The following is a 25,230-nucleotide window of genomic DNA, read 5'->3' as shown; positions in this document are numbered from 1 at the left end:
TTCTTCACGACTCTCCGCTATATTTTCCGATTTCAACTTGTTCACCGAACGTCTCCATTTCTTCTGCACGGGTCTCCATTTCGACTTCATCTCCGGCGGACGCTTCTCCACTTCCATCCATTTCGATTTCAGGTTTGTTTTCACCGGACCTCTCCATTTCTTATCCACTCCTCTACATTGGCAGTGCCTATCCATCATCTTTGAAGTCAAGTGAGTAAAAATCTCAGTTTTTTTTTTAGAGTTAGTCTGTTGTAGCTTATTTATTATTACAGTATTCCATCTTGTTTGTTTAAGTGTCTGTTAAGATGTGAGTTTTTTGTTTTTGGCACATTTTGGAGAAGAAATGCATGTCATATGCACACAGACATAGAGAACCGTGGAGCCATTCTTTTTAGGAAGAAAAAACCATTTCCTTTGCAATGTACTGTAATAATAGAAAAAACATACCTTGGAGTTTAGAACTTGAATTCGAACATATATTTGTATCCCATATAAACTCTGCAAAGTTACCAGTACAATAGATATGTGCTCAAACATGCATTCTAAATATTGTATTCTAAAGACATTATCATAAGCTGCATTGTTGAAAGACCATTTCCTTTGCCTTGAAGTTTCCATCATCTCTCACCTATCAGCACCTATCTCTCACCTTCCAAAATTTTGAGTAGAAAGTCCCAATATAAGAGTTTAACTTCCTAAACGTTTAGAATGCATGTTTAGCTAGTCTACTAGGTGTTAAGGCTATAGGGTTAGCAATTGTATTAGACTTAGCAACTTTGCCTTGAAGTTTTCCATCATCTCTCACCTATCAGCACCTATCTCTCACCTTCCAAAATTTTGAGTAGAAGTCCCAATATAAGAGTGTAAACTTCCTAAACCGTTTAGAATGCATGTTTAGCTAGTCTACTAGGTGTTAAGGCTATAGGGTTAGCAATTGTATTAGACTTAGCAACTTTGCCTTGAAGTTTTCCATCATCTCTCACCTATCAGCACCTATCTCTCACCTTCCAAAATTTTGAGTAGAAGTCCCAATATAAGAGTGTAAACTTCCTAAACGGTTTAGAATGCATGTTTAGCTAGTCTACTAGGTGTTAAGGCTATAGGGTTAGCAATTGTATTAGACTTAGCAACTTTGCCTTGAAGTTTTCCATCATCTCTCACCTATCAGCACCTATCTCTCACCTTCCAAAATTTTGAGTAGAAGTCCCAATATAAGAGTGTAAACTTCCTAAACGGTTTAGAATGCATGTTTAGCTAGTCTACTAGGTGTTAAGGCTATAGGGTTAGCAATTGTATTAGACTTAGCAACTTTGCCTTGAAGTTTTCCATCATCTCTCACCTATCAGCACCTATCTCTCACCTTCCAAAATTTTGAGTAGAAGTCCCAATATAAGAGTGTTAACTTCCTAAACCGTTTAGAATGCATGTTTAGCTAGTCTTCTAGGTGTTAAGGCTATAGGGTTAGCAATTGTATTAGACTTAGCAACTTTGCCTTGAAGTTTTCCATCATCTCTCACCTATCAGCACCTATCTCTCACCTTCCAAAATTTTGAGTAGAAGTCCCAATATAAGAGTGTAAACTTCCTAAACGTTTAGAATGCATGTTTAGCTAGTCTACTAGGTGTTAAGGCTATAGGGTTAGCAATTGTATTAGACTTAGCAACTTTGCCTTGAAGTTTTCCATCATCTCTCACCTATCAGCACCTATCTCTCACCTTCCAAAATTTTGAGTAGAAGTCCCAATATAAGAGTGTAAACTTCCTAAACGGTTTAGAATGCATGTTTAGCTAGTCTACTAGGTGTTAAGGCTATAGGGTTAGCAATTCTATTAGACTTAGCAACTTTGCCTTGAAGTTTTTCATCATCTCTCACCTATCAGCACCTATCTCTCACCTTCCAAAATTTTGAGTAGAAGTCCCAAGATGCTAGTGCATCCATGTTAAGTAAGTCTCTTATGCAATTATATTTAATTAGTTTTTTTTTTTTATGCAGGTCTCAGTATGGCTTCGACATCAACTAACGGTCCCATGTACAAGATTGACCCTGCTCATCATTTTCAGTCTATAGTAAGTAGTTTAGCACATTTAGAAAACAGTACACGTACAATAAAGGCTAAATTGAAACCGGATCAATTAACCTTATTTAGAAATACAAAGTTCGGCCACTTTTTGGATCTGAATATAATCTTTAATGGGCCGCTCATCCACTACTTATTGTTAAGAGAGGTGGAAGATGAAAGGGTTGATCACATAAGTTTCAAGATAGGAGAAGTCGTGTGCAGTTTTGGAAGGAGAGAATTTAATATGATGACGGGTCTATGGAGTTCTCAACCAGAGCCTATTGATTTGGTTGGGAATAGTAGGTTGTTGGAGAAGTTCTTCGAACAAAAAAAGTGTATTTATATAAGTGACTTAGAGGACACATTTGTGGAATACGAGGGGGATGACGATGACGATGACATAGTTAAATTAGCTCTAGTTTACTTTATAGAGATGTCATTGTTAGGAAAAGATAGGCGGACGAAAGTGGACCGAACTTTATTTAGGATTGCAGATGATTGGACCACATTTAACAATTACGATTGGGGAGGGTTGGTTTTTGGACGTACACTTTCTGCCTTAAAACGAGCCTTGGACATGCAACATGCCAAGGGAAAGAATAAATCAACTAAGACAAAATATACTGTCATGGGATTTCCGCAGGCGTTACAGGTATGTTACTTTACTTCCTATGCACATATTTATATATACATATATCTTGGGACACTTGCTAAACTTGTTTTGTTGAACATGGAATAGGTTTGGGCATATGAGTCTATACCAACCATCACTGAATGTGGTGTACATAAAGTAAGCAACGATGCAATACCACGAATGCTGAGGTGGGTGTGCGAACTATCGCCGAAGTCTCATGTCCTACAGAGGCAGGTGTTTGACTCACCAATGGTAAGTATCAACAAACAGTAACTTACCGAATGCATGACTTTGTTCCTTTATGTTTTGACTAACTAACTACATTTCCACTTTGTAGTTCTTAATTAACGTGGTAATTGAGATGATGCCTGAAGAGGAGGAGCATCTAAGAATGTCTTCAGGGGAACTTGTTGAGAAAACTCATCCATATAACACCGTTTCTGAGAAGAATGGTGATTCAAAACGACCAGGAGAAGCTAGTAATGATGACAATGACTGCAAAAAGAGTAAGAAAAAGAAGAAGTGGAAGTCTAAGATGAAAGAAGTTGTTCGAAAACTCAAATATCGAGTAGCGGTTCTCGAGAATGAACGTGAAAGCCTAAAATCAATGCTGTCGACTATATTGAAACACCTTGAAGTTCAAAAAAAGGTTAGGAATCAAAGTTTGTTTAACATTTTCAAAGTTTGTTTAACGTTACCAATACATTTTGACATTTCCAAAGGGTGAAGAAGGAGACTGCACGGGAGTTGAAGGTCATGATGCCCAGACCGAAGATGTTGACACACCCGGTACACCTTCTTGGTTGAGGATGCCCAAGGAGGATGACACAAGTGATGGGGTGAAACATGTTGAACGTCAAAAGCAGGTTAGGAATCAAAGTTCTGTAGTGGGGTGAAAATCATCCTTACTAATGCTTTATCCTTAGTAATGCATTTTGACCTTCCATAGGGTGTCGAAGCAAACCGCACGGAGGATGACACAATGGATGAGTTGGATAAGAAGGTTCATATTCATTCGGAGGAGCCAGTAGACGTCGTTGACGATTTGAACGAGGAAATTGGAGTAAAAAGTCTTACTTATTTTGATTCAGACGTCATGGAAATAGAACCATTATCCACTGAACGACCACATGTTCGGCCCGCACGTAGCAAGCGTGCAAGTGTATACTTGTCAACCCCCTTCACAGCTTTAGATAAACGGACTACAAAATCAATCACCACCACCTCTCAGTCTCAACCATCCGTCTATGATCCTATGCACAAAATACCTGACGCCCATTTAGATCGACTCAGAGCTTGGATCACAGACAAGCGTACGAAAGATGAGGTGCGTGAAACTTTTCACGGGAAAAAATCGAAGGAGTTTTTCAGAGACTTGTTCATGTGTCGTCGGTGGTTGGCGGATGAGGTTAGAACTTTTCTCATTATTTCTTATTTACAGTTTTAGAGCACTTAGTACCTTCAAGAAGTTGGTTTGATCGCATAACCGAATTAAATGCTTTATTTTGTTTCTATTAGCATTTGGATGCACTGTTTCTTCTCATTCGCTTCAACATTAAGACAGCCATGATACCTACTGCTCAAAACTTCACAACTGTAGACACACTATTCATGGTTTGTACTCGCAACCATACTTTATGTACTGAGTTTGCTTTTGATATTTGTCTTATTGTCTCATTGTATACATGCATGTGTGTTTTTTTTCCTTCCAGCGACTATTAGTTGCGAAGTGGCCTGAATACCAAGAATGTATTAAAGAGAATCGACCATTTCACTGGAAGGAGGAGTATCGGTTGGTTGACTATGTTGTCGGATCAAAACAAGACTGTCAAGATCCTTGGGTGAATGTTGATTACATTTACTCTCCATTCAATATCCATGGCAATCATTGGATTCTATTATGCTTGGACTTGGTACGTTGTCAAGTTAAGGTATGGGATTCGCTTCCGTCGCTGACGAGTGCCGAAGATATGAGAAGCATATTAGAGCCAATTCAAGAGATGGTGCCAAATTTGCTCGATGCTACTGGATTCTTTGTTAGGAGAGGCGGATCATCAACACACAAGGAACCTTGGCCACTTGTCATTGTCGACTCCATTCCACTTCAACGCAACAATAGTGATTGTGGTGTATTTACAATTAAGTATTTCGAATATGAAGCTTCTGGTTTAGATGTAGCTACATTATGTCAAGAAAACATGTCATATTTTAGAAAACAATTGGCATTTCAATTATGGACCAACAATCCCATGTATTGACTTTCAGTTTCAACTTTCGAAGGAATTGTATATGTTCCAAACTATGTACATAAATAGTTTTATATAATGGAATGAAGACCATTTTTGTTTTTTGGTATGCAATTTTTATTTCATTATCTTGGAAAATTGTAAAGTGTGCAGAACTTTTATATAATGTACAACAATGCAGGTGAAAAATTGTAAAGTGTGCAGAACTTTTATATAGACATTCTTGATGTGTTACCGGTGGTGGAGCAGAGGTTTATGGTGGCTGCGGAACTGATTTATATATAGCCTCACGTAGCAGGTTTTCATTATAAAAACATCTTATGTACGAACAATTGATCCTCATTACCAATAGCAGCATTTTGATCTGTGTCTTGTTCTGTACCTTTGCTGTTAACCAGCCGGCTTTATACATTACTTAAAATTAGCTCAGTCTTGCTACTACCTGAACTTTCAGAGTCAACTCATTACTACTGCATTGAGATTACTATGCTTGAGATTACTATGCTTGAAGAGGTGGTTCATATGCTTGAAGATTTGAATCATTACTACTGCAGTAGCAAAAGGAGAGCAGTTATTGAGTTCTAAAGCACACAATATTATTTACTTCTCATGGATTGTTCAAACATTATTCTTTGCAGCTTTGGAGTTGTTCTAATGGAAGTACCAACATAAAAGAAGCCCATTTTCTAAGACAACTGCCAGGAAAACAACAGGAAAGCAGAATGAGATATCTAAAAGGTAATCTGAAAGAGATGGTAGATCCCAGCATATCAAAGTGGAGAACGCAGTCAAAGTGGTAAGGATCGCACTTCGCTGCACGACTAAGATTCCATCTACAAGGCCCTTCATGCAAATGGTGGTTCATATGCTTGAAGAGGCTGAACCTTGTAAAAACTAAAAGTAGCAAAAGCTTTGCATTTATTACTACTGCACACTTTAAGTAATCAGCAAGAGGCTTCAAATGCAGCAAGGGCTGAACCTTTAAGTAATCAGCAAGGGCTGAACCTTGTAAAAACTAACAGAGGCTGAACCTTGAAGATGAATGTAAAAACTAAAAGTAATCAGCAAGATTTGCATCATTAATACTGCAGTAGCAAAAGGAGAGCATTTATTGAGTTCTAAAGCACACAATATTGTCATAATAGGATTTCAAGTCTTTCTCAAAAAGCTTGAAATGCCAAAGGAGTAAATATTCTATAAACAGTTCACTGTAGGATAAAAAAAAAAGAGAAGGAAAGTCTTGAAGTTGCAGAAGAAAAGTCTTCAACTTAGAATTGTCAGTGAGATGACTTTAGTGATCTTGCAAACAACACAGGACACAATTTTATAAGCATCTTCCACCTGCATTAAAAAAATGAACCTTTTTTACATCGTGATCATGCAAACAACGCAAGCACAAACCAAGCAAGTATAAAACTATTACTACGTACCAAGACGGGTACTAATCTTGTATGCTCGACTTCTGGATGTATGAAATTGGATTGGTACACGTTAATCTATTGTGGCCTGTTTCTTTACATCGACCACATTTATGCAATTTTGGTGCTTCACCGACACTTGGAATCCTCTTTTTCTTCGGTCGACCAACTCTTTTGACTACTTTCGGAGGTAAGACAGTCATATGTACATATTCTTCGGTTGTCTTCCATTCCGACTGATTCCCAACTGGGTAGACGGCCTCCGAATATGCTGCCAACAAACATTCATTAGTGTAATAGTTAGCACATAAGCTATAAACATTTATATTGCGATCCCGTGCAACAGCAATGGCATGTGCGCATGGTAGTTGCTCAGCTTGAAACTCCTTACAAGTGCACTCTTGAGTATGAAGATTTATGACCTCCTCTTTATCTAAATCTTTAACATGGAATTGGTAACAATCAATTGGGTTGACTTTCATTGTCAAAGCTCGTTCTTGTTTCTTTTGTAGAACTAACTCTGCCCATTTAGTCAATGTAGACGTCACTTTAATGCCTTCTTCTCGACGCTCCCAAAACCAACGTTGTAGCAAAGCTCGAACATGTTCAAGGAATGAAGCAATAGGCAAATCTCTAGGTTCTTTCAGTATAGAATTCATGGACTCTGCTATATTTGTTGTCATCATATTATATCGTCTTCCTGGACAGTGAGACCAACGTGTTATTCCAACATCGTTTAAATATTTTCCTGAATCATTAGGAAATGCAAGAATACTTCTCCACGCTTCTGAGAACGTTGATTCACGGTATGTTCTAGATGCATTGTAAAACAAAGTAGCTATAGTGTCATTCTTGTATTTATCATTCAAATTTTGAGTCAAGTGTTGGACACAAAGTCCATGGAATGCGGAGGGAAAAACCGATGCAATACACTTAGAAAAACATGTTTTTCGATCTGTCACGAAGCCTAGATTAGGCACCTCTCCTATTGCACCTTTCAATTTCTCTAAGAACCACTGTATTGAAGCATCTGTTTCTCTGTCCACCACTCCAAAGGCAAGAGGATAAATTTGATTGTTACCATCCAAGCAAACAGCAACTATCAACTGACCCCGATATTTGTTCTTAAGGAATGTTCCATCCATGACTATAACCGGTCTAATGCAGTTTAAGAATCCTCGAACACATGGACCAACAGCCATAAAAAGATATTTGAAGAAACGATTATCTTCAAGTTCCATGTGAAATATTGTACCTACATTTGCAAGTTTGAGAGCTTCACCATATCTAAGCAATAGATTATATGACTCTTCAGGACACCCGCGCACTCGTTCATACGCATTTTCTCTAGCGCGCCATGCTTTTTCATAACTCATATTTATGCCATAGTCTTGCCTCATGTCTTCTATGATATCACGCGGTTTGTATAGACGACCGACTCCCTTGAACTTTGACTTTATTAATTCTCCAACAACCCAAGATTTTGCTTGCCTATGGTCACGATTCAAAACGTCAAGAGAACACGAATGAACTTTGACATACTTTTTAATCTTAAATATATTTGAATCCTTCAATCTCATCGCTCGCAGTCTCCAACCACACTTGTTGTCAATGCATCTAACAAAGAGAACCTCTTTTGTAGACTTTTTTACTACAAACTGAAAATTTTTTTTCATTGCCAAGACACTTAATCTCATTGACAAATCTTTTTTGGAAAAAAATATTTGTCCTACATCAAACTCCTCACTTGTAGAGCTTTCTTCGGACCAATCATTCATGTCTGTCTTCAACTTTTGGCTAGAAGAGCTGTAACGAACTTTAGATTTTCCTTTGCAATCTTTTGTAGGACCATCTCTATGTTGTGGGATGTCAAATGATTCACTATTCATCTCTACTGGCTCCCATGTAAAAGTCTCATCTTTCGAATCATATGACTCATATGATTCCCATATAGCCGAAGTGGTCCCTATCACGTTATCACACAAGCCAACTTCAACTTCACGAACATGGACTTCATTCTCATTTAATGTATCCATTACAATTGGAGGATGAGGGTTTAAGTTATGAGCTTGGTTGCTGCCAGATACTGAATTGTAATCTTTGCTTAACACTTTTTTGCTTTGATTACTTTTAGGCTCAAATGAGACGTATAAAGGGACCTTTAATGGATTTTCACTAAGAAGATAAAACTTCAAATCACGGTCATTGCTTAACTCAAATGTAGGAGCTTCGTGTTCCACTTTTATCTCATATATGCATCTTATCATTACGTCGAACTTTGAAGGGTCAACTTCTGCAAGGTCATATAATTCTGCCTGTAAATCTTTATGTGTTATTTCTTTACTGACAACGATGCCTTTTAACATGCCTCCTTCGTATTTTCTTCGCCTCTCATCCCACATACCACCGTAACGCACTAACATGGGAATATGTGACATCCTTAAACCACCTTATACTTTTCAATTGCTGCAAAAAATGATTTGAAGTTAGCATTTGACATATCACATAAACAAAGTTTATTAAAAAACAGTAGGTAAATACTAAATAAAACGTGCATAGTCACACCCTACATGTTTACGATCTTGACAGCTACAAAATGTTTAGGATATTGCGAGATACAAAAAACAATAGCTAAAAGTCACCCTAAATCAATTCATTTCAGATTAAACATTTCAATTTAAGAACCTGCAAGATGTCTGCGAGATGTTTGCGAGATGTCTACCAGATGTTTGCGAGATAAAATAATAATAATGATAAATTGCTAACATCATTTGAAACATCTATAAAGCAACCTTAAATCAACCCTAAATCAACTTGAAACAATAAAAAATAATATTTGATTTATACATTTAAGATGCAAAAATATATATACATATAACACAACACAATTCAGATTCGGATTTAAAAATTAAAACAAACCACAATGCGTGAGATGTTCGCCGGAGTAGATGATGAACGACACCGGAGTAAAGCGGAAAGTTGACAAACTTTTGAGAGAGGAGAAGAATCGCAAATGAGTTTTTCTTTTTTCTTTTTCCTTTACATAATCTATGAGAAGGAGGAGAAATCTTTTTTTCTTTACGTAATCTATGAGACTGCAAGAGAAGGATTCTTCTTTTTTTTTTCCCTTTACGTAATCTATGAGGAGAGGAGAAGAAGGCTGCGTTCGCAATTCTGTTTTTTTTCTTCAGGTGAATGACATTGAAGAGAGAGAGAGAGGGGTTGGAAAAGAAGAGAAGAGCAAATGTGAATTAAAATTAAAAGAGGGTATTTTCGTCATTTCACCTCCAATTTATCCTAAATCTCAACTTTTCTACAATCAATCCTAAAACTCTATTTATACCCCATTTTTGGCCTATTTTTGTCAATTTCCCAAAATATTTGTTAGTTGTAGTAAAGTTATAATTTTTTTTAATCATAACACTATAGATAGAATATAGTTAAATTTTAATTATATTTCATAAATACTTTAAATTTATTTTTCAATATTTAGAAGTGACTTATATATAATCCAAAATCGTTTAAAGATAAACCAAGTCAAATAAGAATTCAGATAAGGTGAAGAAGACCCCTTTACATGTTTTGTGATTGAGAATTGACAAGAGTGAATTGCAAAAATTAGATTGTGATTGAAAATGATATAATTCCTGATACAAAACTCCATGAATTTATATTTTTTTAAAAGAATAAAATCAAAAAGTAAAAGTAAAGAAAAAAAAAATAGTGTATTTAGACTTGAATCTTTTATCAATGACCATATTTTATACATGAACATTGATATGGTGTAGATAGATTATCGTGGTATTAACTTTATACCTTTAACTAGTTGTATCAATTTAAATTTTAAACTGACGTTAAACTTTCAAATGCATATCAATTCATAATCTTCTACAAACTTTTTTCTATTAAAATTCAAAGTTTTAATTGATACAATTAATATATATTCTATTACATGACATTAATCGTTATTATGGTGTAGATACGTGGAAAAAACGAGGCATCGTGGTTGAATTTTCACACAAAGCATATGACCAAGTGACAGAGTCAATACATGTTCATTCAAAATATAAGTGTTTTGCACTTATAAGGTTGTGGATAGTGATTGTTGGTAAGAATATTTACGAGAATATTTACGTTAAGAGACACAATTTGATGTAAGATTGGTATTAAATTTGTTTTTATATATGGTCTTTAAATTTAAAAATGTATAGGCTTCTCTATATTTTTTTTTATTGGGTTTGATAAATCCACATGGCTTTAATTAAGTTCATGACCAGTAAATCTTTTACTTAATTACTTGCTTACTTACATAAATAAATAAATACCTAAAATTATTGCAAAAAAGAGAAAAACACACCCACACACACAAAATTGTCTTGTTGGGAAGATTACCTTTTTGTCCTTATGTTTTGATGAATACTTACGTTTCATCCACAAATTTTAAAAATAGATATTTCTTTTTGTTGATTTATAAGAATGGATCAATTTAACTTGGAATTTTCACAGTATACATTTTACTCTCAAATAAACTTAAAAGTTCACTCAAATAACTTTGTATTTTTATTTTAAAATAGTTATACGATATTTAAATGTAAAACTATTTCTTTTAATTTTAATAATCGTATAATTACTTTTAAGAAATTAAACATAAAATACTTTGATCACCTTATTAACCTATTTTTTAAAACTTAAAAGGCTATAAAAGGTAAATTTTGAAAACTCGATTTATAATTATAAATTCGAAAACGGAAAAATTACATTTTTTAAAACTCTAGCACTAAAAACACATATTCATTAAAACGTGTAAACTAAAATGATAGATTTTCGTAATTCTTTTTAAGATTTAAGAAAATTGAGCCATTTTCGTTATATCTCAACTTTAACTTAAATAGTAAACATGGTTGATATTTGCACATTTATGAAAAATTCAATTCATTTATCTCAACACGAATTTTTTAAGGAAATTTACAAATCTAATAAAATGAACCAAAATATTTACAAAATATATAGCTGATAAAATCTTACCATCAATAGAATCGAAAAACTTACTCTATTTTATAAATATTTTTTAAAAATTTATCATTTATCATAATTCCTTCATTTTATTTCTAAAACAACGTATGAATTCTGACTTCATAACTTAAGATCCAAGCACTAGTATTTTCTAGAATGTACAAATATGGGTTGAACCCGAATAACTTTGACTATCCAACATATATTATAATGGTAGGGTTGGGTTAGGTTAAAATATGAGTTGAGTTTGGTTTAACAAAATTGATTTTTCCAGGTCGGGTTGGGTCTCGGGTTGGAATGTTGAAAAATTCGGTTCAACCCAACCCAATCCGAATTAATGTAATATATAAATAAATTCATATATATATATATGTTCGCACGAGATTTCCGGAGAAATTTAATTCGTGGACTTGAACTTGAGTTGATGTTGTATTTTTGTTGATTTGATGCGATGCGGTTTAATCTCTAGAATTTGATCCTCTGATTCTCTCTCAACTGTATGTCTACGCTTGATTTGGAGGAAGCGGAGCACGTGATGTTCTTGAAGTTTGTTGAACGTCTACGCTTGATTTGGAGAAAGCGGAGCACGTGATGTTCTTGAAGTTTGTTGAACGTCTACGCTTGATTTGGAGAAGCGGAGCACGTGATGTTCTTCAAGTTGGTTGAATGCTTACGCTTGATTTGAGGAAGCGGAGCACGTGATGTTCTTGAAGTTGGAGTCTTGGAAGAAAGTTTGTATCTTCAAAACAGCTTCAATCTTCGAGGGTGGTCAACTTCAGAAGTTAGGGAGTCTTCTAGCTTTTGGAAGAATTATCTCTGGATCTTCTAAAGTCAAAATTTTCCAACCTCTACAAATGAGGAGAATTCCTCTATTTATAGAGTTCACTAGTGGGCTTTATGGGTTTGAACTTGGTTGGTCCATGGACCAGACCCATGGGCTCAACCATATGGACTTAGGTTATATTTAGTCTTTGGGCTCAATTAAGCTTATTTTTTGGCTTAATTGAACTTAGTCCAAGTAAATAATATTTAATTGAACTAAAATGATTAACTTAATCCAACGATTAATATGAAAACATGTGGCATTACTAGAATGACCAATTTATTTATTTTAACTCTTTAATTTGGAGCATGTGTCAATCTTAATTAATCCCAAATTTAATTATTTGTACTTTTCATCATTAACTTAATAAATGATGTGGCAACTTGTGATTGGTCTCAAAATTTCTTATTCAACAAATGCCCCCTTTTCGAGATTTATGCACGTATATGGGTGAATGAATCTCGGAAAAGATAAATTTGAAGTCAAAGTACGAGCCTTTTTTTTTTTTTACTCAATTCAACATATCAAATTAATCAAACTATGAATTTAGTACGTGAGTTTGATTTAAATTTAAAATAAGGGTTGGAATATGACCAAACTTTAAAAAAAATTCAAAGTTTTATTTCCCACTTAATTTTATTTGAGGGAAAAAAAAATTTAATATGATGATTTTTTTTTAAAAAAAGTAAAATTTGGAAAATAACCAAAATTTTAATTTTGAAATAAGGATAAGGTTTCTACTGTACCTTAATTTATCTTGGGAATGCATAAGAATTTGGAATGACCAATTTTAATTTGAGATAAAAAAAATAAGGTCCTCAATCTTAGGTAAAGTTGGATTTATGGCTCCGATTTAAATTCATGATAAAAAGGAGGTCATATATGCAAGTTAATTTAACTTGAATTTTGAAATTGAGAATATTTATCTATATATATATTTTTAAAAATATTGAAATATTGAAATATTTTAAATATCTCAATAAAAGTTAAACTTAGATTTATCCTGAAAAAAGAAGAAATAATTTAAAATAAAATAAGATAATTGGATTATCTTCTTTATATATATATATTTTTTTAAAAATCATTCCTATTCTTTTTAGGAATTGGATTTGTTTTAAAAAAAATAATTAAATATCATTCCTAATCCTTTTAGGAATTGGATTTGTTGGGCTTATAAATAGACTCATACCTACTCACTTATACCTCATCCAACGCTTATTCCTCATCCAATCAGTAGAAAGGTATAGAAAACTTTTCTTCTCCCTTTCTCTTTTTGTCTCTTTTTTTGTGTGTGTGTGTTTTTTTTTATTTGTTTTGTTTTTTTTATTCTGTTTTGTTGTTTTTTTTTTTTTTTTTTGTGTTGTTTTGTTTTGTTTTGTTTTTTTTTTTTTTTTTTGCAGGAATGACTGCTTCTTCTAGGGACGATCGGGCTTCTGCCATCAGATCTATCGCCCTAGTAGGAGAGATCGACTCTGTCATCGTCGGGCTTCGATCTTCGTTTGCAGAAATGACTTTGTTGAGCTTCTTCTAGGGACGATCGGACTTTTGCCGTCAGATCTATTGCCCTAGTAGGAGAGATCGACTCTGTCATCGTCGGGCTTCAATCTTCGTTTGCAGAAATGACTTTGTTGAGCTTCTTCTAGGGACGATCGGGCTTTTGCCGTCAGATCTATCGCCCTAGTAGGAGAGATCGACTCTGTCATCGTCGGGCTTCAATCTTCGTTTGCTTTTTCTTCTTCTTGTTCTTCTTTCTTTTTGTTTTTCTTCTTTTGCTTCTTTCTTTTTTTGTTTTCTTCTTCTTCTTCTTTCCTTTTGTTTTTTTGTTTTTCTTTCTTTTTGTTTTTGTTTTTTTCTTCTTTTTCTTCTTTCTTTTTGCTTTTTTTTTTTCTTCTTCCTTCTTTCTTCTTCATCATTTTCTTCTTTCTTCTTCTTGCTTCTCCTTTTTTTTTTCTTTCTTGGTTGTGGTACCAGGGAGAAGATGAAGATGAATCATCTAGCTTGCGACACCTTAGAGCTGATGAAAATGAATTCCATCGGCCGGGTTGCGACACCTGTTAGATGATAAAGATGAATACTCTCAGCTACGACATATAGGAGAAGATGAAGATGAATCCTCTCGGCTATGACATATGAGAGAAGATGAAGATGAATCCTCTCGGCTATGACATATAAGAGAAGATGAAGATGAATCCTCTTTGATTGTAGCACCTAGAAGAAGATGAAGGTGAATCCTTCCGGCTACGACATATGAAAGAAGATGAAGATGAATCCTCTTTGGTTGCAACTCGTAAAAGAAGATGAAGATGAATCTTCTTTGGTTGCGACACCTGAAAGAAGATGAAGGTGAATCTTCTCGGTTGCTACTCTTAGGAGAAGATGAAGATGAATCTTCTCAGTTGCAATTCCTAGGAGAAGATGAAGATGAATCCTCTCGGTTGTAGCACCTAGAAGAAGATGAAGGTGAATCCTTCCGACTACGTCATATGAAAGAAGATGAAGATGAATCCTCTTTGGTTGCGGCACCTGGAAGAAGATGAAGATGAATCTTCTTTGGTTGCGACACCTGAAAGAAGATGAAGGTGAATCTTCTCGGTTGCGACTCTTAGGAGAAGATGACGATGAATCTTCTCAGTTGCAATTCTTAGGAGAAGATGAAGATGAATCCTCTCGGTTGCAACACATAGGAGAAGACAAAGATGAATCCTCTCACTTGCGACACCTTAGAGCAGATGAAGATGAATCATCTTCGGTTGTTACACCTGAGAGAAGATGAAAATGAATCTTCTTGATTGCGACTCCTAGGTGAAGATGAAGATGAATCATCTCGGTTGTAACACATGGAGGAAGACAAAGATGAATCCTCTCACTTGCGACACCTTAGAGCAGATGAAGATGAATCATCTTCGATTGCAACACTTAGAAGAAGATGAAGATGAATCCTCTTCGGTTGCAACACCTAAGAGAATATGAAGATGAATCCTCTTCGGTTGCAACACCTAAGAGAAGATGAAGATGAATCTTCTCGGTTGCGATTCCTAGGAGAAGATGAAGATGAATCCTCTCGATTGCAACACATGGGAGAAGAAAAAGATGAATCCTCTCACTTGCCACACCTTAGAGCAAATGAAGATGATTCCTCTTCGGTTGTAGCACTTGGGAGAAGATGAAGATGAATCCTCTTCAGTTGCTACACCTGAGAGAAGATAAAAATGAATCTTCTCGGTTGCGGTTCCTAGGAGAAGATGAAGATGAATCCTCTCGGTTGCAATAAGTTGAAGATGAAGCAGAGGTTAAAGCTTTAGCATTGTATGCATCTTCTTCAAGAGGCAGAAACGATGTTACACTATCGTTTTCATCATAGAGAGGCGAAGGCAGAGCTGCCCGATCGTCGTCCTATCGAAGTTGTACCATCATTATCCTCTCAAAGAGCTGGAGCTGCAGCATCGATGAAGCCTTCAAACTTGAATATAAGGAATCATCAATGAAACCTTTATGCTTGAATATGAGGGATCATTAATGACGCCTTTGAGCTTGATTTTGAGATTCTGTTTTTTCTTTTTACATGCACTCAACTTGTACATAGTCTTTGCACGGAGTTTGTACATCTTCAATTTATTTCATCTCATTGTTACTAGAGATGAACATCTTGAATTTAGGGATTTGCCCCCAATTTGTTATGATTCCTTAGTAGAGATGAACACTCTTTGAAGAAAAGAATTAACTCACGACGTAGTTCAAGGTTTTTTTTTTTTTTTTATAATGGTGGACTGAACTTAAAGTTTTCTTTAAGTTGCCTACGTACCCTTTATAATGTAGGGATCAAGTCATAACGTAGTTCAACTTTTTTTTTGCTGGACTGGGCTTAAGGTTTTCCTTAAGCTGCCTACGTACCCTTTATAATATAGGGATCAAGTCATAACGTAGTTCAACTTTTTTTTTTTTTTTGCCTAACAAAATTAAGCATAAATTTTTTAAGAAATTTACCTTGATTGGTTCGTAGTCCAATCTTGATCAACGATCTTGTATGCGCCATTTGTATAAACTTCTTTAACAATGTAAGGTCCATCCCATTTAGGTGTGAACTTATTTCCTGTATGCCTTGTTGTGATGATCGGTCTCCTTACGGCAAGTACTAGATCACCGACTTGAAAGGAGCGAGGTTTAACGTGTTTATCAAAAGCTTTGGACATTCTCGCTTGATAACATTCCAATGCTTGCTGAGCCTCTAATCGCTTTTCGTCAAGTGCTTCTAATTCTTGAAGACGTAACTTCACATTATCTTCGGTAGTCAATCCCTCTTGTACTGCCATTCTTAGTGACGGAATTTCCCTTTCGAGAGGAAGGACAGCCTCCACACCGTAAACAAGCGAATATGGTGTAACCCCTGTAGGGGTGCGATGAGTCGTCCGATAAGCCCATAATGCCTCGCCGATCTTTTCTTGCCAATCCCTCTTTGACTTGGAGACAATTTTCTTTAAAAGATTACACAATGTTTTGTTGAATGCTTCTGCTAGTCCATTCGCAGCTGCGTTGTACATGGATGACTTATATTGCTTGAATTTGAATTTTTCACATAACTTGTCCATCATACTATTGGAGAATTGCTTTCCATTATCCGTCACGATTCGATGTGGAATACCGTATCGATAGATGATGTGTGTTCGAATAAAGTCTGCCACGTTCTCCTTCTTGGCTTCTCTCAATGAAATGGCCTCAGCCCACCTTGAAAAATAGTCTGTTGCTGCTAGGATATAAGAATGTCCTGCTGATGATTTTGGTGTAATGGGGCCAACCAGATCGAGTCCCCAAGCCTCAAAAGGCCAAGAAGCCACAGTTGGATGAAGAGGTTCTGGAGGTTGGTGTATGAAGTTTGCATGGTATTGACAAGGCTCACACTTCTTCACATAGTCTATTGAATCTTGGATCATCTTAGGCCAGTAGTAGCCCATTCTTCTTAGCTGGAATTGAAGCTTTGGTCCCGATTGATGTGCTCCACAAACACCTGCATGTACTTCCTTTAGAGCTTTTACCGAATCTTCCTTTCCGAGACATCGAAGGAAGAGCCCTTCAAGAGAACGGCGATATAAAGTTCCCTTGTAATAAATGAAGTGTGCTGCCCTTCTTCGTATCTCAATTTTATGACGAGAATCCTTTGGAAGCTTTCCATGTTCAAGATACTCTATGATGGGTTGACGCCAATCTTCTTCATCAATCAAATAGGATGTTGCCATGTTCACTTCCTGACATTCAGGCCTAACTGGGGGTATAATCCATCGTTGACAAAGTGGTATGTTCAGAGTTACATCATCTGGCATGGTCAAGGCCGTGGCTAAATTTGCCAATGCATCCGCTCTCTTATTTTCTACTCTAGGGACATGTTCTAACATCACATTATCAAACTTTTCCATCAATTGTCGAGCATAAGCAAAATATGGCTTCAAGTCTTCATGTTTCACGTCATATTGAAGCGAGAGTTGATTGATTATCAATTTTGAATCACCATAGACCTCTATGAATGACACTCCGATTTCTAATGCTATTTGAAGGCCAATTATCAAAGCCTGATATTCAGCCACATTGTTTGAACACAATTCGGAAAGTGCAAAGCTATAAGGCAACATATGCTTCTCAGGAGAAATGAGGACAATGCCTGCCCCCGCACCACTTCTTCGAGCTGCACCATCGAAGTACATAGTCCAAGGTTCCATAACTTCTGTGAAGAAAACCTCATCGTCTGGTAGGTCATCACATAACTTCCAATCCGAAGGAATTGGGTGGTCTGCTAAAAAGTCTGCTAGCGCTTGTCCTTTTATCGCCTTTTGGGGAATATAGACAATGTCATATTGTTGGAGTAGAACCGCCCATTTGGCTAAGCGTCCAGCGATGATTGGCCTGGATAGAACATACTTTATAGGGTCTGCTTTTGCCACTAGATGAACCGTGAAGGCCTGCATATAATGCCTCAACTTATCAATGGCAAAGAAAAGTGCAAGACACATCTTTTCGATAGGAGAATAGTTAACTTCAGCCCCAATTAATGTTCTGCTTAGATAGTAGAGAGAACGCTCCTTTCCCTTTACCTCTTCTTGTGCCAGTAATGCTCCTAAGGACCTTTCTTGTGCAGCAATGTACAATATTAGTGGTTTGTCAGGTACTGGAGCTCCCAGCACTGGGGAGTAAGCAAGTATTTCTTTATGCTATCAAAAGCGTTCTGACAAGCTTCATCCCACACAAAATTTTCTCCTTTTCTCATCAACTTTTGAAAAGGTTGACACCGACCGGCCAAGTTAGAGATGAACCTTCGGATGTAAGCCAATCGTCCTTGGAGACTTCTTAGGTCATGCAAACTTTTAGGTCTTGACATCTTCTGAATGGCATCAATCTTGGACTGGTCTATTTCGATCCCTCGATGCCTTACAATGAAGCCAAGAAATTTTCCTGAAGTTACACCAAACGCACACTTGAGAGGGTTCATCCTTAGCTGATATTTTCGCAAGCGATCAAACACGACTTTTAGATCCTTCAAATGGTCTTGTCGTCTCTTTGTTTTGACTACAAGATCATCAACATAACATTCAACATACCTGTGCAACATATCATCAAACACTTTCTGCATGGCACGTTGATAAGTAGCGCCGGCATTTTTCAATCCAAAGGGCATCACCTTGTAACAGTATATTCCCTTTGGAGTTCTGAAAGCTGTCATTTCTTCATCTGAGAGGGCCATCCGTATTTGATTATATCCAGACGACCCATCCATAAACGACAACGCCTCGTGTCCAGTAGTTGCATCAACCATGATTTCGGTGATGGGCAAGGGAAAATCATCTTTAGGGCATGCATTATTCAGATCGCGAAAGTCTACACAAACGCGAAGTTGTCCATTTTTTTTCTAACAGGGACAATGTTTGCTATCCACGTTGGATATTTGACCTCGCGAATGAATCCTGCTTCGATCAACTTGTTGACTTCCACCTCGATTTGAGGGATAAGCTCCGGTCGAAAACGTCGTTGTGCTTGTTTAATCGGTCGATATCCGGTTTAATTGCAAGATGATGGACTGCTACTTTTGGGTCAAGTCCTGGCATCTCCTTGTACGACCACGCAAAGATGTCCCTGTATTCGGTGAGCAAACTCATATATTTATCCACCTCTTCATTAGAGAGGGACGCACTAATGAAAGTCGGACGTGGTTCCTCTATTGTACCAAGGTTCACCTCTTTTAGCTCGTCTACAGTAGATTGACCACCATCCTCTAAACTTTGTGGGGCATTTTCTGCGTCTTCTTCATGAGTTCCAGTCTCTGATTCCTCAATAATGGTGATGTGATGACATGAAGTTTCACTTCCCCTTGTTCCGACCCTTCTTTTTCAGGATTCGTTAGTATAACATCATGTCTTTTTACCTTTAACGAACCTTGACTTGTATTGAGAGTAACAAAAGTTTTTCTTTTCATGCGAGAAGGAACGTTGCTATGAATTTCTCCATTTTCCTTTGTCTCGCAAGGAAACTTCTTACTACGATAATTATCGACATCTGTATGCTTAATTCGACGCCAAACTTTCACACGAGACATTGGTTCCTTCTTCTTTGTATCTATGTTGGAATCAATGTTGTCGTGTGATCCTTTATCCCGAGATGATTAAAAATCGGAGCACGGGGTGCTTGTACATTTTTCTTTTTAGACACACCTAGCCTTTCAAAGGCTGATGGTCTTGTAGTTGTCAAGGCATGGCATGTGCTTTCTTCCTTTATGGGAGTCGTAGTTAGCCTTCGAAAGACCGAATGTCTCTCAAGGTTTGGTACTGACTGGAGCCTTTCTCTTTCTGCCTCTGTCATGCTTAGCCTTTCAAATACTACGGGACGTGCAACAGATGGTCTAATTCGATCAAATACTGAGATTCTCTGATTATCACCTTCTTTTACGTCAGTATTGTCATCCTCCTCTATAGTTATATGATTGATGTCAACCACTTTTTCCTTCCCCTTTTTAGTTATACGGATCGGTTCTGGCGACTTGTATCCGAGTCCTTTTCTCGACACGGGTATAGAATGTCCTTCCCGTAGAAGCTTCTTTTGAGTTGAGGAGAGCTCAGGTCGGTCATGAATTTCCAAGCTTTTAAACTCGGTGTGAGCTGTGAAGTCATAACCTGCTTTCGCCATCAATTTGTAAGCCTTGGGGTCGAATCCGTCTTTCGTTCGCCTTTGGGGCAAGTTTGCTTCCACCAGATCTACCTTTACCTCTTGCTTCGCTATCTTAGTTAGTGGTGTAGTGAAGCTTTCTTTTATGATTTCGATGTCACCAACTTTCAAACCTTTTGGAGACTCCATGAATGGTGATTCGCCTTTCTTGCGCCTTGACAGAGGGACATAACGCAAAACTGGTGTGTTTGCAGCATTTTCATCTTTCAAGATCATACCCTTTGTGCTGCTAGTGTATGCTTCACCCTTTCCAGAGTTAAAGGTTCTCGCACTTTCATGTGGTTCTGTGGTTGCGAGTGATTTCAATTGTGAATTATCTTCTCCTTTTGTAAGAGGGGTTTCTGCAGGCAAAACTTCTAAAATATTATTATTCTTTGAATAAAACTTTGCATCTGCGAAGTGAGACTCAGCTTCTGAGAATGGATTAGAGTCGGCTTCAACCTTCTTTACACCGTCCTGATAAAATTTGAAGCACTGATGCAGTGTTGAAGTTACTACTCCGTTTCCATGAATCCAAGGACGCCCTAGTAACAACTTGTAAGTAGTCCTTGAGTCTATGACATGAAACAATGCACTGGCCTTTAGGTCGCCAATTATGAGTTCTAACCGTATCATGCCTATTGCTCTTTGGCTACCTTGGTTAAAACCTTGAATTACTAGCTTGCTATTTGAGAGCTCGTCCATCAAGATGCCTAATTGCCACATAGTCGACTTTGGCATTATGTTGACAGCTGAGCCATTATCAATGAGGATTCGATCGACTCTCTGTTCTCGAACGTATCCAGAAACATACAAAGGTCTATTATGAAGTTTAGATCCCAACAACAAATCCTCATCTGAGAAGTCTATAGACATACAATAAGAACCACTCTCATATGTCATAGTCGGAGTACTCGAACTTGATGCTCTTGAATTTAGCAATGCATCAATAAGGATGGTTTTGGTCTCTTGAGGAAGTGATAATAGATCCTCTACATTAAACCTTGAAAGGTCTTTTGATACTCCCTCTCCTTCTAGTGATCTTGGAGGGATTATTTCTTCCTCCGTTGTGTTGATAGCATGACACGCAACGACTTCTGGGTCTTCATCCTGATGATCACAAAGGAAGCTTTTTGGAAGGAAGTCTGCCAAGGTCACTAAGCGTTGAGGTCGAGAGAAATTCATGTCTTCATTATGTACGAGCTTAAGCTTATGAGTCTTCTTCTTTTTCTTATTCTTTTGAGTCTTATTTCCTCTTCTATAGTTTTGGTAAGAGCGAGACTCTCTTTGGGTCGGGATCGACTGTCTTTTCTTTCGGTGGGTCACCACTATCCACCCTTCATCGTCTTCTTCAATTGGTCTTTTCTCTCCTTGAGGATCCTCGTATGAGATTTCCTGAAAGAATTGGACAACTATAGGCTCAAAGGTCCCGAACTGGACCAAGCTTTTCCTTTGCTCAAAAATCAATCTCGACGAAGAAGCCTCAGACATTATCGTCACTTCAGCGTGGTTTGTTTGAGCTACTTCCTCCAAATCTAGCTCAATCCTTTTCTCACGAGCCAACCTTAGAATTAGCTCCTTCAGCACGAAGCATTTCTCTACTGGATGACTGATGACCCGATGATACTTGCAGTAATTGGGATCATCTACCTTTCCTGCTTGCTCAGGTCGTTTACATTCTGGCAGCTGGATCAGCTGCTTCTCTAGTAGTTGCTCTAGCATGTCAGCGATATCTGAATCAGGAAATGGGTAAACTTTTTCCTGCCTTTCTTTTAAAGTCAGACGTCGCCTTTCGCTTCCATCATCCTTCTTTTCAACCCTCGCTTCCTTTCCTTTGGAGAATTTCAGCGGGGTTGTGTTTACGACCATAGATTCTTTCGAGGTGCTTTTCACTATCTTTTCAGCACCTTTCATCTCTTTCTTATCTTTCTTTACTTCAGGAACAAGAAAATCTTTAGTTCCTCTACTGGCGATGCTCAACTCCATATCATGAGCTCGAGTTGCCAGTTCTTCAAATGTGCGGGGCTTTATTCCCTGCAAAATGTAGAGGAGTCCCCAGTGCATGCCTTGGGTGCACATTTCTACAGCCGACAGTTCGGTGAGCCGATCTTTACAGTCAAGACTTAGAGCTCTCCATCTATTGATGTAGTCGATGACTGGTTCTCCCTTTCTTTGTTTCGTATTTGTAAGCTCCATCATGCTTACAGTACGCCTGGTGCTGTAGAAGCGATTGAGAAACTCCTTTTCTAGTTGTTCCCAACTCTCAATGCTTTCTGGCTCCAGATCAGTATACCATTCAAAAGCATTTCCTTTCAAGCTTCGAACAAATTGTCTGACTAGTTGATCTCCTCTTGATCCTGCATTCTCACATGTTTCGACGAAGTGAGCAACGTGCTGTTTTGGATTGCCCTTTCCGTCAAACTGCTGGAATTTTGGAGGCTGATATCCAAGCGGCATTCTCAAGTTGTCGATTCTTTTGGTGTATGGTTTAGAGTACATGAAAGAAGTCTGAGATGGGCCTCCATATTGTGCTCTGATGGAGCTTGTGATCATATCTTGTAATTGTTGAACCGAGAGAGAAGCCACAGAAGTTGATTGTTGTTGTGGCTGATTTTCTTGTACCACGTTCTTCCCTTTGTCATCAACTTTAACGACAGGAGTTTGACTCGATTCAGCAGTTTCACGAGTCTGCATCTGCTCCTTTAAAGCTGCAATTTCGTGGTCTCGTTCATCAACAACCTTCATCAGGAGATTAATTTTTCTCTCCATCTCCGCCATGGCAGTCTCGACTGCTACATCAGCCATCATGACGGACATCACATCTGGGTGTGCTTCTTTCAGTGACCTGCTAGAGGCAGAATCATAATCATTATATAGAGGATTTTCCTTGATGACAATTCCAGCTTTAGGAGATTCCATCAATTGCTTCAGGATGCTCTGCGCGATGGCGGAACCTTGGTCTTGCCCTTGGATGATCCCCTTGGAACGACTACGGGTGATAGGTCCCGTGTAGGTGTCGCTTGCAGCTGAAGATTTGGATGCAGCTTTCTTTGATGCCATTGATTTGCTTGTAGATCTAGATGATGAGAGAGAGATGAGAGGTAGAGATGGTCCCACTGGGCGTGCCAATTTGTTCGCACGAGATTTCCGGAGAAATTTAATTCGTGGACTTGAACTTGGAGTTGATGTTGTATTTTTGTTGATTTGATGCGATGCGGTTCAATCTCTAGAATTTGATCCTCTGATTCTCTCTCAACTGTATGTCTACGCTTGATTTGGAGGAAGCGGAGCACGTGATGTTCTTGAAGTTTGTTGAACGTCTACGCTTGATTTGGAGAAGCGGAGCACGTGATGTTCTTGAAGTTTGTTGAACGTCTACGCTTGATTTGGAGAAGCGGAGCACGTGATTTTCTTCAAGTTGGTTGAATGCTTTACGCTTGATTTGAGGAAGCGGAGCACGTGATGTTCTTGAAGTTTGTTGAACGTCTACGCTTGATTTGGAGAAGCGGAGCACGTGATTTTCTTCAAGTTGGAGTCTTGGAAGAAAGTTTGTATCTTCAAAACAGCTTCAATCTTCGAGGATGGTCAACTTCAGAAGTTAGGGAGTCTTCTAGCTTTTGGAAGAATTCTCTCTGGATCTTCTAGAGTCAAAATTTTCCAACCCCTGCAAATGAGGAGAATTCCTCTATTTATAGAGTTCACTGGTGGGCTTTATGGGTTTGAACTTGGTTAGTCCATGGACCAGACCCATGGGCTCAACCATATGGACTTAGGTTATATTTAGTCTTTGGGCTCAATTAAGCTTATTTTTTTGGCTTAATTGAACTAAAATGATTAACTTAATCCAACGATTAATATGAAAACATGTGGCATTATTAGAATGACCAATTTATTTATTTTAACTCTTTAATTTGGGGCATGTGTCAATTTTAATTAGTCCCAAATTTAATTATTTGTACTTTTCATCATTAACTTAATAAATGATGTGGCAACTTGTGATTGGTCTCAAAATTTCTTATTCAACAGCCTCACTAGAGGAGAAAGTGAGGGAGAATAAGAAAGTCGAAAGTGAGGGAGAAGGTGAAAGGTGACAACGAGGGAGAAGGAAAAAGATAATAATAGAAAAAAAATTGATTTTAAGGGTTTTTTTTTAATTGAAGTACAATACAGGCCTTTTATGCAACATGACCTTAGCTCAACTCATACGTGTATATTCATTTATTTATCTTAAAACCCATCTTTTTATAAAACTCATCTCAAAACTCTTTATACCCTTAAAAATAATCCAATTGTTTATTGTACCCAATTGAAATTTTTTAAAAATATTTACTAGTGGAAATTTTTAAAAATATTTACTAGGGTATACATAAGCTGGGTTGGATAAATAATATAGACCGACCTGAAAAATTGAACATTCAATATGCAATGGTCAATTCTACCTAGTTGGGTTGGGTGAGTTGTTTAGATTTGAAGCACTCTTTTAATTGTTTAAAAAGAACTACACGATTTGTGTATATTATCTAAATAATTGTTTACCTAGTTAATACGATTGTTTAGATTTGAAGTAATTTTGAATATGGTTTAAATGATTGCTTATTTAGTTAACACGGTCGTCTAGATTTGAAGTCCTTTTCCATCGTTTAAAAATAATTACACGATCGTATGGATATGATCTAAACGATCATTTGCCTTGTTAACACAATCGTTTAGATTTGAAGTCGATAAGACTAAATGACGTGGCTCAAGTGTTTTTATTCTCCAAATTTCTAACCCAATCTAACTAAATACGAAATTTAACCCAACCGAGTGTAAAATTGGGTTGGATAATCCAAGTTGGTCGAATTAATTTAAGATAG

General features: G+C 37.2%; 2 protein-coding genes across 2 annotated transcripts; one reads left to right on the top strand and one right to left on the bottom strand.

The window, feature by feature from the left end:
- On the top strand, positions 1-4,955 carry LOC116401786. The gene is made up of 9 exons (XM_031880309.1): positions 1-132; positions 1,993-2,066; positions 2,703-2,711; positions 2,799-2,945; positions 3,031-3,342; positions 3,416-3,559; positions 3,643-4,101; positions 4,212-4,307; positions 4,406-4,955. Exons 2-9 carry the CDS (start codon positions 2,001-2,003, stop codon positions 4,949-4,951), a joined length of 1,779 nt encoding a protein of 592 aa, XP_031736169.1. The 5' UTR covers positions 1-132; positions 1,993-2,000; the 3' UTR covers positions 4,952-4,955.
- A 1,029-nt stretch (positions 4,956-5,984) lies between these two features.
- Positions 5,985-7,062, bottom strand: LOC116401787. Its single transcript, XM_031880310.1, has 2 exons — positions 6,370-7,062; positions 5,985-6,280 (listed from the first exon to the last, which is right to left on the bottom strand). Exon 1 carries the CDS (start codon positions 7,041-7,043, stop codon positions 6,381-6,383), a length of 663 nt encoding a protein of 220 aa, XP_031736170.1. The 5' UTR covers positions 7,044-7,062; the 3' UTR covers positions 5,985-6,280; positions 6,370-6,380.
- Between the last annotated feature and the right edge of the window lie 18,168 nt (positions 7,063-25,230).

This window comes from Cucumis sativus, chromosome 1 (assembly GCF_000004075.3).
Source record: "Cucumis sativus cultivar 9930 chromosome 1, Cucumber_9930_V3, whole genome shotgun sequence".
NCBI classification, from domain to species: Eukaryota; Viridiplantae; Streptophyta; class Magnoliopsida; order Cucurbitales; family Cucurbitaceae; genus Cucumis; species Cucumis sativus.
This window is presented reverse-complemented; position numbering and strand designations above follow the sequence as displayed.